At 35.5% G+C, this 14533-nt stretch overlaps 1 protein-coding gene across 15 annotated transcripts in view; it reads left to right on the top strand.

The window, feature by feature from the left end:
- RYR2 (ryanodine receptor 2) overlaps positions 1 to 14533 on the top strand; it is a 383167-nt gene that overhangs the window by 163764 nt on the left and 204870 nt on the right. For all 15 annotated transcript variants that reach the window (XR_010439574.1, XR_010439573.1, XM_064708448.1 and 12 more), the window contains 2 exons: positions 6419 to 6518; positions 9889 to 9985. Coding sequence is in view for 13 of the 15 variants with exons in the window: in XM_064708448.1 (XP_064564518.1) it covers positions 6419 to 6518; positions 9889 to 9985 (197 nt within the window). In the remaining 2 variants the exon portion in view is untranslated. The remainder of the gene's footprint in view (positions 1 to 6418; positions 6519 to 9888; positions 9986 to 14533) is intronic.

The following is a 14533-nucleotide window of genomic DNA, read 5'->3' as shown; positions in this document are numbered from 1 at the left end:
TCAACTGAAGGTAGGCAGGTAGATAGGGACTATCCAAATTGTCTGGGACAAGAAGCTGGTGACAAGGGAAGAGTAGGCACCTGCTGGTTGAAGTTGTGCTCAAAATTAAGGATAGAAAAACTGTGGTTTTGGCAGAGGGAATTGAGAGAAGAACCAATGGAATGAAAATGGAAATGAAGGATGACAAGAGACATCTGCAGAGGAATGAGCTTTCTGGGGAATCAAACTGCTGGACAAAGATCCAGAGAGAAGCCAAGAAATGAAAAGAGTATTGCAGGTTAGGAGAGAGATTGAGCTTGTTGTGAGATTCTGGAAAGAAGTCTAATGTTGACTGATGTGGTGAGGAAGAGCTTGAGCAAGAAAAAAAAAGCTGAAAGACTCTGCTTAGACTTTATAAGTCTAAGGAGAACTTCTTGAAGTAGGAGGAGTCCTAATTCTGGGTGATAATGTGGCCTGTAATCAGGTCAGGAAGCTGGTTTGGCTAAATGGGAGACATAGAATTGTAGATTCTGTGTTTGGGTTGCAAAGAGCCTGGAAGATCATCTTGTTCCAACCTCCCTCCTGTGGGCAGGTTCACCTTCCACTAGAGCAGGTTGCTCACAGCCCCATTCAACCTGGCCTTGAACATTTCCAGGGATGGGGCAGCCCCAGCCTCTGTGGACAACTTGTGCCTGTGCTTCACCATCCTCACACGAATTTCTAGTGAGATTGGGGTAAAAATTTGGAAAGGAAAAGAGAGTGGTAGAGGCCTGGACCAATTATGCTAGATGATGGCTACCACCAGCAGCTGTCCAGGAAACCCATTGTATTAACACACAGCACTTACATGGGGTATGGTGACAATTCCTGTCATTATTTTTATAGTAGTATAAGAACAAAATGTCTGAAAAAGGGTTTTCAAGTTACCCATGTGAACCACAGGTAGAGAACTGCGATATTAGAATTTGTTTTTTGACCTTTGTTTTTCAATTTAGGAAAATGACATATAAATGGTAACATAAAAATAATTTTCTTAAATTTAAAAAAGTCACAGGCATTCAAAAATGCAGAAGTTTTGGTACTGGTATATTTTTAGGACATCTCCTAAGTATACAGTCACGCTGGCTTTTTATGGAATGCTATTTTAGTGATGATAAAAGTTCAATGGATGTGTCAGGATTATGTAGCAGGATAACTGTGGTATGAAGCAACTTTGAAAATGAAATTTCAAGCTGGGAATTGCATTTGGAGTATTGGTACAATATTCTCCTTAAGAATTAGATGCTGTACCAGGCTCTGCTGTGGAATTTGCTGAGTAGATGATCTTGTATACTAGGCTTACTTTCAAGTGGTCACTACTCATCCCTTACTGGGAATATTCTGTACTGGAGTTGTGTCTCTTGCATCTCCTCTTTCTATTAGAGGTTTAAACCTCAGAGTTGCTCAGTATTGATATCTGCAGCTGAGGTGAGTGTTAGATGTGACTTGACCAATAAACTACATATAATGCAGTCACTTCAACTTCAGCATCCTATATTAATGAAAATTTCTTAGTTTAATCTCTGTACCTCCCTTCCCCAATGGAAAATGGGCTACAATACTACTTCTTTGGGGTTTTGAGAAAATGAAATCATTAATATTTGTTGTGTTTTGTGAAATACTGTAATTGGTGCAAGAGAGAAGCCTATGTGGAAATTAATAATTCTCTTTTCAAAGCTTTTTAGAATTGACTATATTGAACAAAGCATGAGGCTGCAAATTGAAGATTGAGGGGGAAACAAAGCACTGAGCAGCTGTTGACAAAGTGAGCTCCATTATCCTGTATATACAATGAGGCAACACATGTGCAAAAAATACCATATATCATGCCATTGGAGACTGTAAAGGGGTCTGTTGACTAGAAGCCATTCTTTTTCCATAGGGTACTTCGACATTTCCTAACGTTTAATGTTTGCTTCTGTAAAATTAATGCTTTGTTAATGAAAGCTCTTGTGACTAATCATGCAAAATGATTGTTGTTTGGAAGCACAGTAGCTGATGTTCTTCAGGCTTTTCATGATCCAGTGCAGAAGGAAAGCTATTATGTAGAGGGGGAATGCAAACTACCTCCTTCTACCCTCCGTGGATCCCTTACGCTTTTCCTGCCATGCATCTGCACTTACCAATGCTCAGCCATGAGGTAGCAGAGTAGATGGTTTTCATTGTAATGGTAAATTTCCAAGTATCTGTGGGTTATCTGTGGGTTTTAGCTTCTAATCTCCCTTTACTGATGGTAAATTTATGATGGGTGAAGGAGTTGGAATAGTTTAGGGCATTGCTGTAATTTTCTCTTTATCAATGAAAAAAATTCCCTCTACTTTTGGGTTTGCAGGCCAGGTGTTTAAGCACTGTGGAGAAAAGTAAAGAAACCAGGATTGTTTTAGTACTTTAAACCCTTTGGAAATTTCTTGGACTTTGCTACTTTGAATCAAAATTTAGATACTAATTTTTTGTTCAGCATTTTAAGTTTACCCATTTTTATTCAAACTTTTTCAAAGCGTTCATAGATGTGTCAATGAATATAAATATATTGCCAATATAAAACATAAGCACAAACCCCTAATTCTATAAAAACTTCACACAGATGCACTTATTACTTTTAGTTCTGTCCAATATCTTTCTTTCTTGTGAATAAATACTTCTATTTGTTTTGACTATTTCTATATAATTCTCTGTTACAGAATAATTTTTAAATGACCCAGGTAATAAATTTTAATAGAAATGACATGTCGTAAGTAGGAAGTTAAAAGGTGTTTTTGTTTCTAGAGACTGTATTTAGTTAAACTTCTGAATTTTTACTGAAGTTTGCTAATTCATCAGGGTTTTGATGCAATTTTTTTTCACTTCCTAATTAAAAAAAGAAAAAAATTTTAAAAATGTAAAGGAGTATAGTTTGTTTTGTTTTGTTACTTTTTTGTTTTTCTTTAGTTATAAATATGAGTACATTCTTGTGCACCTGTTGTGGGAATGGTGTCTGTCCAAGACTTGGAACATCTCAGAGGTTCTTGCGTCAGTTGAGGATATGTGCCTAAGTAGTTTGAAACTGCTTTTCTGTTAGGACCAGTGTAGTAATTTTAAGTCGGGAATCAAGGGCTGTCAATGTCTGTGTAGAGGAAAGGAAATAGCTTTCAACTATCTCTGCACCAGCTGGTAGTAACAAATCTGAAGGAGTGTGGTTGATGCTGTGGTTGTGCAGTACTTAAGCATTCTGAGAAATGCAATGCTTTATACATAGTTTTCAAAATCTACCAGTAAATAATGTTTTGGGGGTTTTTAGCTATTCTTGCTATTTCAAATGGCCTGAGATTGAAGGCAGAGTTATTAAACTGCAGATAATTATTGCTAGATAAACTGTCAATATTGGCACACCTTAGCCAAGAGGAAGCTTGAAGCAAAAGTTTTCCATTCTTTATATTTTTTTCTTTTCACACGTGCATGTTTTGCAGAAGAGAAACTTTGATGCAGACTGTGAAATTTAAAAGCTCTAGTTATTCAGAGCTCTTATAAATGGAGCTATGCGGCAGCAATCATTGCTAGAGGGTTCTTGTGGAAATTACCATCTGATTCCCAAGCTCTTCAGTGAGCTTAAAAACACTCTGTTCTTTTTGAAGACCTAGGGACAGAGTTATGATTATGTTACTTTGCTGCAGAGCAGTACAGAGTTTACAATATGTCATTAAAATCAGTTGGGAAACCTGCAGTATTCTGAGAGATGAGTCTTGGAGTTTATCCTTGAATTAAACTGCCTGTGGCCTGTAGTGTTAACCCATATTCATAAAATACCATGATTTAAGTCTGAAAAGTGATGAAAACCCTATTGCAGGTTAAATGCTGGTTTAGGAGATCAGTCTATCAGCAGGGAAGACAAATCTACCTCTTTGCTTGAATTTGGACCAGTGCAGAAAATATATTATTTGGTTGAGACAACCTGCCTGTAGTGGGGAAGACCCATATGAAGATTAGACTGGACAGCAGGATTCCTGAACCCAACATGTTTCTGCTTTTCAAATGTTGCTACATACCCAAAGACATGCTATGCATGTGGTCCTCATCAATTATGACAACCTTCTACTTCTGCCAGATGCACTGATATGCCAGTTACCAAATATCTGTGTAGCACGTGTGGAGGCTGTTCAGCACCAGTCTGAGTGTTATGTCCACATCCTGGACATCATGTTACTTCTTTCATTTTGATGGCTTTATTGTGCTGAAAGTATGAAACCAAGCAGGTAACTCCACTAAGTTAATGACAGAGAGCAGATTGCTTTAAAACAACATTTAGATAGTTAGAGTATAGCAGTAAAAGCTTAGGCAATGCCAGGATAAATACTGGCCTCTCTAATCTTTCAGGATTTTTTTCAATGGATTTGACATAATTGAATTTTTGGACATCCCTTAACAATGTGTTTTCTCTACATGGTAAAAGCTTCCTTTTGATGTTTTCAATGAATGGTTCCAGGGAGTGAACACCATAGTTTGTGGAATTGTAAATGGTAGGAACCCTGCTGTCAATTGTAAATTTACAAGGATGCTGCAAGGGATCTAGGGAAATGAGGATAAGAAGGGAATTGCAGAATATACTCTGCTTTGGAAGTCGTATGTTGTATCATTTGAACTATATTTTTTTAAAGTTATAATTCACTGGTGACTCACCTTTTGAGACATCTGGATTCGAGTTGGAACTGGAATCCAATAAATGGATAAAAAGTACTAATACTCTGAAGAGAGATGTCAGCAATGTCAGCACCGAATTTTTTGTTCGTCGCCCTCTCTATAAAAATTTACCACTCATTCAATTGATACTACTGTGTGTGAAAATAAGTTAATTTGCATGTACAGAGGACACGGTTAGAAGAAGTTCTCTGTGGATGGTCTAGATGACAGAGGAGTTCTCCTTCTCTTTTGTCTATCCTGAATGAAGTTAAATTAATATTCCCGCTTTTGTTGAATTGCTTGTTGCCACTAACTGGATCTATGTGGTGATCTTAGAAGAATCCTGACCAAATGAAGACGCACAGAGCAAAAATAGAACAGGAGCTGTGCTGCAGATCCTAATCTCGCATCATGGCCTACCATTCACTAAGTTACATAACTGCAGTAAATGAAGAATAAAAGGCAAAGAACATGTTTGTTCATTAATTTTCTCCATGATGTGCTGAGTGGCACTGGTGCAGTGTAAACATGGCTTTTGTGAGGAGTCTTACTTTGTAGGTCATTAGCTGTTATGGGACCCTTCTAAATGAGCTGATGTGCTATTTCCTGTACTTCTGTTTACAGCCAGAAGGTGTGCAGTCAGGAAGACAGAACTTTGCACATGTCCTGAGAATCTACCCTCTTCTGACTTCCACTGACATTTTTGTCTTTTGTGTCATTAGTTTACCCAGAATTTGTTAATGTTGGTCCCAACATTTGGAAAAAGAGACCAATATTACTCTATAAACAGAGTTACTTTCCAGTAGTATAAAATAAAATTCTGATAAAAGCATCTAAATATTACTGCACTTGAAAAATTAGTACCTGATAAGAGAAACAATATGCTTCAAACCAGCTGCTTATTCACAGAATGGTTGGTTCCATAATCTTCTACAAGGTTATGTTGTTTGGCACTGACAATAGAAATGGCTGATGGTGTGGGAGGGACAAACATGGGTGCAGACAGGATGCTTTGAGATAAGAATTTTGGAGACCATGTCACTAAACTAAGAGGAATTCACACACAGAGAATTTCTGAGAAAAGACAGCACCTGTTGCACTTATGGCAAAGATCTGCAGCGTTGGCAGAAGGTAGGGAGTAACACAGCCAAAGAGCATCCATTGAATGCATAGGTAGGAGGTGAGCCTTACAAGCCTTATTTGTTTCAGTTTTGCTCGCATCTTGAGAACTTTGTTCAAGGATGTATTTTGTGAACTGTCTTAAGTGACTTACAAAATCAGTAGTTTGTTTATGTAATTTCTTTGACCTAATGTGAGTTTTGAGAAGCCAGCGGTCTGCAAGAAAAAGTCAAGTGGTGAGTTACACTTGAAATGCAGATTAGGGTGATATCCCAATATCCAAACCTCGTAGAAATTCCCATTGTATGTAGAAGGAAGAACACTAGAGTAAGAATCCCACAGCATTTAACAATTAGTTCTTCAGAGTGATCACTAAGTCTACAATGCCCAGCAGCTGACTGTTCTGTACTGTTCCTGTAGTTTTTTGAGGCAAATATGCTTTACTATTCTAGCTTTACTTCTAATGTCCCTTGAGGAGTACCCAGGTCGAACTTTGTATTTACTTGTACAGTCAATGCGAACAATTAATGTTTGAAAGAAACAAGAGAATGTTTGGTATTATTTTTGTATACTGTAATGAGATTTTCAACTAACCTCAAATAAAAGCCTCCCTCTTTCCTGGTTCTAGCATCTCTCTTATGGCAATGGTAGCTTACATGTTGATGCAGCCTTCCAGCAGACGCTCTGGAGTGTAGCACCAATCAGTTCAGGAAGTGAAGTTGCCCAAGGTAAGATTGACTCAACTTTATTATTGAAAGACTGATAGTAAATTAAATACTTAAAAAATCAAATTATTATGTCAAGTGTGGGAGTGGTTTTGTCCTATGTAAACATTGAATACAATAACTAACTAAATAAATAAATATTCCCTGAATATTTCTCTGAAAACAGAGGGAAGGTTATACTAAAAGTAACACTGATGGTTTTCTGTGTATTTTTGCTGAATTCCAAACAGCTTATTCAAATCTCATTTTGCTAAAGATATGATAACATTCATAATATGTTTTTTGAAATGGCTTTTGGTCCTGGTTTAATATATTATCTCAAATTATTCTGATGTATGCAGTCATGGCTACATGTTTCTGAGACTGAGTAAAAAATGGGCAAGAGACTTGGAAGCAGGATGTGAAATCCTAATACTGAATATGGGAAATAGTTTTATGGGTAACATATGGTTGGAATAAAAACAAGAGGAGGGTAAAGACAGAAAGAGAACAGCTTTCCAGAACTATTTATTTTATTTAGGAATTAGGAAGTAGTTTTAATGTAATTTCTAACATTGAAAGGACAAGGATCCCTAAATTTATGCCATACTGGTTCCACAGAGAAGAACAACGTTTTTCTGAAAAGTCTGTCACAATGTAAAGTTTAATTATTTCTGCTTTCCTGCAGACCAACTGTTTTGAGTAGGTGTTGTAATAGAATCTAAAGAAGGTTAAAGCTGCAGGTCATTTTGTTTTGTGTGATTTTTGAATACTTTTTTTAAAGAGGCAATACTCTGAAATTTCACATCAATTCTTTTTATCTGGCATATTTTAAAACTCAGTCATGGAATGCTCTTGCAACTTTGCTAATTAAGATATTAGGGAGACGATTGCCATCATCTCTTTTTTATATAGCCATTTGGTTTTTACATATGAGAATCACTCTGCACATACCGATTCTCTGACATGGTTTATAGCACAAACCAATTTTAAAAAATAATAGTGCATTGCTTGGCAGTATCCTAAACTTGATGGAGAAAACCTTTCAGTTAATGACAAGAGAAGACCTTTTCCTTTTGCTCCTTCCTGTTAATTCCATTTTCCTTGTCCTCCCACTGCTGTGTCATTCTTGCTAATAATCGCAGCATGGTTTATGTGCTGAGACCCAGATTTCTGCTATGCCACATCTTTGCCTGGTGAACCTCACTACTGAGACCTGCCTGTCTCTTTGAGAAGCAGAAATCCACAATGACACAGTGTCATATTGTGTACTCATACTCCCAGGAAATAATGTGAAAATGATGTAATGCGGTTTTTGTAGCTGTGAATTTATCTGTGTATGTGCCTGCTCTTTGTTGCCATTTTTTCCGTTTTCACTTTGCTTAGATACAGACATTATCTTTAAGCTAAGCATGTTTTCTAGAGAAGTTCAGCTGGCTAGTGTCAGAAAGGATGAGAGCTAAGGCCTTATTCTTGAAAAAGTGGCAACTGTTCCTGTAATCCAGATAGTCTTGTGGTGAAGGGAGAGTGAATCTCACACTAAGGTCTTATCTCTATGTCCTCTGTAAAACAACAGCAAAGCCAAAGAAAATCACCTCAAAAAGAAAGAAAAAGGAAATAAACCTATTTTTGTTAGTATCTATAAAATGCTTTGTCATATTCATAACTAAAATACGAATGTATAGGAATAACTGCTCTGCAATATCCTCTCTTAATCAAAAAATCCCATTAAAATAGATTAATAAATTAAACTATTCAATTAAATGAAATTACTTTGAAGTGAAAATAATGGATAATTAGTCTGTAAGATGAACTAGGATATTGGAGGTAGTTCAAAGAAAATAATTTGTTTTTACATGCATTTCTGTAAAATTGGCTCATGCAGAAGTCAATTTATTGTTTCAATCAAAACAGAGCTTTAGAGTTAAATCAAGTCATTTGGCTAATTCTGTATGATGAAGTAGGTGGGGGTCACTTTAAAGACAAAACCTAAATTATAGAATTATATTGACACAGGTCCATGTAAAAAGCAATGTATGTAACAGTTCCCTGGGAATACCCTGCTGTCTCAAAATCATCAATTTAAAAAATCAGTGCTAAAATTTGCCACATAAATTCCAATTTTATACTGATCTCAAAGGTTTAAAAATTATATTCTCAAATATTACCTGATATACTCAGGTAAAAGATGTAATGTAGTTTCAAAATAAATTCTTGAAAGGTGTTCAGTGTGACTGAAGGGTCTTCAACACCATTTCCCTGTAAAGACCTGTCTTACTTCACAGCATTACTTATTAGTGTAGACATTGCTTCAAAATATATAACTTTATATAAATCCTGTATAACTTTATAAAAATCTTGTTGCTGTAACACTAAGAATTTATGTTATGGCATCCCCCTGAAATGTAGAATTTGATATTAATTGTTTTTAGCAAGAAGAGAAGGAAACAAAGAAATGTTTACATTTAGCTCATCAGACTAAAAATACCATGGAATTCTGCTTAAAACCTACTATGTTTTAGGATTCTTCAGTTGCTGATTGTAATACAATAATTGTAGGTTAATATAAAATTGTATTTCTTTTTATGTCACATCTCTAATGCAAAAAGACTGATGAAAAAAAGATCTATTTTGTTAACATCTTTGCTGATTCAAATTACGGCCTTGTTTTCAGCTTCTGGCTGCTAAGTCAAATATTGTGATGATGCTGTGTGTATGGTCTGTGCCTTAATTTGTGAGCACACACACCTGTAGACTGTAAAGCAAAGTGCTTGACTGTGAACCTGCACATGCAGTGGAAGTATTTGCAATATAGGAGTTTACCTTTGGTGTCCAAATAAATCGTGAGTATTGGTTTTGAACTTTCTGTCAACTAGAGTTTGGAGTGTATCTTTCCAGAAAATTTTCTCACAGAGAACTTCCAATACTCCAAAAAAAGTGCTTTAAAAATAATAAACTAACTAAGTAAGTCTTTGTTTTTGTATTTTAACTAGAATTCTTAAATAAAGTGAAATGTGAGTAGGTATGATGCAAGAATTTCCCACTTTTTCTGTTGCAAACTGGGAGAAGAGTACTTGATTCCTTGTTTTGGTTGGCTCAGTCTTTTTCTGAGTTGTGGTAACTTTGTAGGATCCCTTGCTTGTAGCTTCTCTTTATCCTGATCCATCCTTCCCAATCTACTGACCTGGAGCTTTTCTCACTTGGCAATGTTCAACTGGCTTCACAGACTATGAGATATCTTCCCCTTTTGACTCTTTTTTTTTTTTTTAAGTAATATAAAATTTCAAACAGAAAAAACTGAAATCAACCTGACAATATTTATTACAGATTGAACTGTAGTTGTACATGTTGCTGTGTTTAGAGAAATGAACTCTATTTTCTCCCTGTATTCAAGGATACCTGATTGGAGGGGATGTTCTGAGGTTATTGCATGGTCACATGGATGAATGTTTGACAGTGCCTTCGGGTGAACATGGAGAAGAGCAAAGAAGGTAGGTTTCCAGCTTATAACAGAATCATAGTAATGAATCTTGCTGAATTAAGTGTCAGTCATAGTACAGATGCTTGAGAGATGTTGTGATGGTATTTATTACTCATAAGAACAAGAATTGTTGAGATAAACTTTGGATATGAGACTTTTGTATTTTCTTTTCCATATTGCTCAAGTCTGACTTCACTTACCAGATGTAAAAGGAATAGTGATTTTTTGGATAATTTATTGTCCTTTTTCCTGATTTAAAAGCACTGTGAATTAAATATGTCGGGTTTTTCATTCCTGTTTTTTTCTGCAATTACAAAAAATTCCCCAGGAATTTACAGTATGTAAGAATACTGCCCAATCTTTCAAAGCAACTAATCTGGGATTAATCTCAGCTCTACCTGTCATGGCAGTCTAGAAATTAATTTATGGTTATTTTCTTTACTCAAGGAATCCTGGAGTGGAAATAGTGATGACAACCTGGTCTGTGTCTGTCTATGTTAACTAAAAAATCTAAATAGTGAGAAGACTGACACAGCAAGTGGAATGTCTCAGTGGAGTGATTACACCAGTCCTGTTTATTTGCTCTAATAACATATGCCCTAAGCTTCTTTCCAGTAGGGCAGTGTCATATAATTTATTTGTACCTTCAGGCTAAATGTTGCTAAATGTTGCTAAATGGTATTTAGAATAGTTTGCTTAATGCAGCATATTAGGGAGATTCATTTCCATTACAAAGGAAGTGCTATTCATTAACTTACTCATCAAAATGAGGTTTTTTTGTTTGCAAATAGAAATGTGGTTTTTATTTTATTTATTCTCATTTTTAAAGATAAAGACAAGACTATGGAAGCTCTCATTGCAAAATTCTTCTCTGAATTTTTAAGTGTTAATGAGAAAAGAAGTTTTCTCAGAGTTTTCTTTTACAGCTGGTGACCAACACTTCATGGGTATTTCTTACTTCAGACAAGGGAATAGTTTTTGAATGCATAAGATAGTTTGTAATGCTGATACTTAAAATGTGATCTGTTCAGGTTTTAATTTTAGTTACCATGTGAGAGTCATTACCCCTTGATCACTGCTATTATTATCCTCAGCCTGAAACTGAGGAAAACTTAAGGTGATAAATAAATAGGATGCTATAGTGTTTGCTCTTACATCAGTCTAAATCCTGCAAAATTCCTTTAAGAAATGTAGTTGCAGTGTAGCTTCAGATTTATGGGGTGATCAAACACTTCAGTAATGAACTTCAGTGCTTAAGAACACACTAAAAATCTGTCTCTTTTCAACAAGTCTAACGTCATATGTAAAACACAATAATGGAGTATGAAGTTGCAATTTAAGAAAAATTGATTTGTTCTACTTGTGCATTCACATGATGCATTTTTCTGTCCTATAGCATGGGAAGAATAGGGTTAAATTCTTAATCTGCAGAGCAGTGCCTGTAAACAAATTAGAAAATTGTATTTCTTTCTGTGGTGTCTGCAGTGTTCTGTATTTCTTTATGCCTTTCCCATATCTGTCTAAAACCCCAAAAGAGGCAGAGCTAGTAGGTAACAAATATATTTCTTTGTCTTTATTTTTCCTCATAGCAATCCTGAGAAACATTGCTTCTATGTCCTTCTTAAAAACAGATTTGATCTTCTGAAATGCACTGTTTTTCAGGAACTTTCCTTGATAAACAAGCAAAATAAAAAATAGGTTTGTTTGTTTTCCATAGTCTCATTTCTACATTTTTTCTATTTTTCTGAAGTATTTAAAAGTATTTTTTACTAATAAACCTAGAATATAATCTATGTTTACTTTTAATTATATGGAGTTAGTTATAATCACTCTGTGACCCATGTTTTCTCCTCTTGAATTATTAGTAATTTTAGCTATTGCTTAAAACATCTCTACTTCTATCTCTAATTAATACTGTTGCCTCTTCAAAATAAATTGTGGCTCCTTTCAGTTTTCATTATGTATGCATACATCATTTTGATGGTTGTGATTCAACACCTAGCAGAATTATGTGTAAATATATGTGTGATTTTGGCAGGTAGGAAATTTCAAGACAAATTATTTTTCTTTAATTTGAGTTTCAGTTCTGTAACATTTGCACATGAGGCATACAATGATGTGTGATATGTTTGAAGTACAATAATTCCATATTATCCTGTCATTGCCTCTTGAAGCAGTCTGATTGAAGACAGATTGTGATTTTGTTTGGTTTGTTTTGCTCCAGCATACACCTGAAGAGCAGGTCTGCTCTGCAGAATGGCAGCATAAAGGAGCACTGGAAGTACCATCCCTTTATGACTCACTAATTCCTCTATCTCATTTTTATTTTTCTGCAGAGGCTTCCTCTTTATACCTTTTCAAATAGATAAAAGATTAGACAATACTAAAATAACGGTTTTATTCTATAATGTCACCTGGTATCTATTTCACAGAATAAATAAATAGTTTAGACATGAAGTGGACCTCCTAGGCAGTGTCCAAAAATAACTACAGTTTTACTCTGTTCTTAGAACATTGATACAATTGCAAAAGTTTTAGGTGTAAAAGTGCTTCAAAGAGTACCAGGAGTTCAAATTAAAGTACACATTTTGAAGATGTTTATGCTTTGGTACATATGAGAATTGATACTCTTAGCACAGTGGAGGCCTATGAAGCAGTGACAGTGCAGATAATGTCTTTGTGATTACAGTACCTAACAAAGCTTCCTCTGAGTCAAGGTCATCTAAATCTACATTGGAAGAGGCCTACTATAGTGGCAGGAGTCACATAAAAAGCTTATAAAATAATTTTCTGCATCTCAATTTTTTTTCAGAGTCTGTGCTGTGTTTCCTTGCTTGATTGTTGAGCTTGTGTGTCCCTCCATGTGGGCCTTAGATTGTGGTTCTGTGGTCCCCAGAAGGTGGGGTGGACTCATTGTCTTGTGGAAGAGGGACTTCGCTGTTGAGTCAGAAAATTAACTTTTCCTTAGGAAGCAGGTTCAAGTAGAAGCTCCGTGAAGTTGCCAGATTAAGTTTGCACTGTAATAAAAAAAACATTCTAATTGGAAGCAGTACAAATGGAGAAGTTTGTCATAATGTGATGGTTTACTTGATATTACAGTAGAGGGATACAGTGGTATTGTTTTTAAAATGCCACAGGCAGGGTGAAAGACACCTGATGGTCTTCACTCTCTGATGCAGCCAAAGAAGAAAAAAAGGAACAGACAAAAGATCAAGTACATGCATTTTCCCTGAATTAAATACAGTTTGGTGCATATTCTAGTTAGGTATGTTGCTGTTTTAAGGCAGCTGGTTTCAGCCTTATGCGTAGAATCCTTAAACTGTGTTTTAATTCTTCAAAGTGTCTTAGTTATGTCTAGCAAGCTAGACCAAATTTTGCAGAGTATCTCTTTAAGTGAAATTTCAGAAGCGTTTCCAGGTAGGTTGAAAAATACATACAGTTATAGACAGACAAGGCCTAGTATCATCAGTTTGGTGTTCTTACGTGGTTACTTTGATTTCCATCTGTCTTCAAAGCCAGGGGAAACTTCTGCAGCAGCACAGTAGCTGGGAATCCATATCTATTTTGACTCCTTTTTCTTTAGTCTCTGTCTGCGTGGCTTGTGATGTAGATCTCAGCACAGGAGCTGATATAAGCAGTTTGTCAATAGGAATGAGGCAAACCCACCATGATGTCCTTGATTTATGTGTGGTTTTTAAATTTAAATAAAGGGTTGCATAGTCATCTTTTTCCACCTTTTCCCTCCAGTTTCATATAGGAGAAATTTGTTAATAATTTTTAATATTTTTTTTTTTTGGTTGGACAGTTATTTATGATTATCCAGCAGATTTAAACCACTTTTTGTGTAACAGGTACTTTGAAATGGTCTTTACTTTCCTTTGACATCTTTTCCTGTTTTTTTTTTTTAACCTGTTATTTGGTAATTATAATACTGAGTCTTCATTTTGAATTCATAATATTAAAGGAATGAATACATTATTTTAATTATGATGAGAGTTGATCTTTAGAGCATATGTATATTAAAGTGCTTCTGTGAAGTTGCTTTCCATTCGTTCAATCACTGAAAAAAAAATTAAAAATATTCATAATAAGTTCATCATAATTTAATCAGTTGTCAGCTTTCCCCCCTTCCCCCCTTTCTTTTTGCAGTTCAATTAATTGGAATTGTTTTACATTGTTGACATGGTTGTATTATGTGTGTTATTTTTAGTTTCCTGTAGAAATGTAAGCTGCTTTTAAATACAGACATGACTGTAGAGTTTTGGATTGCTTTTTTGTTGGGGTGATATGTTTTGTAGATGGGTTGGGGTTTTTTTTGTTGTTTGTTTCTTTTGGTGGTTGATTGATTGGTTGGTTGGTTTTCTGTATTTTTTTTTTTTCATAGATGTCCCCAAAAAAGCTAATGGCAGGTAGAAGTAGAACTATGTAATAAAAATTACGTGGTGGGTTTTTATTTTTTGTTTCGGTTGTGGAGCACCATCTTTCATATTCTTTTAGAACTTAAATTCTTCATAGAAGTAGGGCTCTGATAGTCATAGGTCCCAGTCTAGAAAGGAAT

This window comes from Zonotrichia leucophrys, chromosome 3 (genome assembly GCF_028769735.1).
Source record: "Zonotrichia leucophrys gambelii isolate GWCS_2022_RI chromosome 3, RI_Zleu_2.0, whole genome shotgun sequence".
Classification (NCBI taxonomy): Eukaryota; Metazoa; Chordata; class Aves; order Passeriformes; family Passerellidae; genus Zonotrichia; species Zonotrichia leucophrys.
Note: the sequence above shows the minus strand (reverse complement) of the source record. Positions and strands in the feature narration are given on the sequence as shown.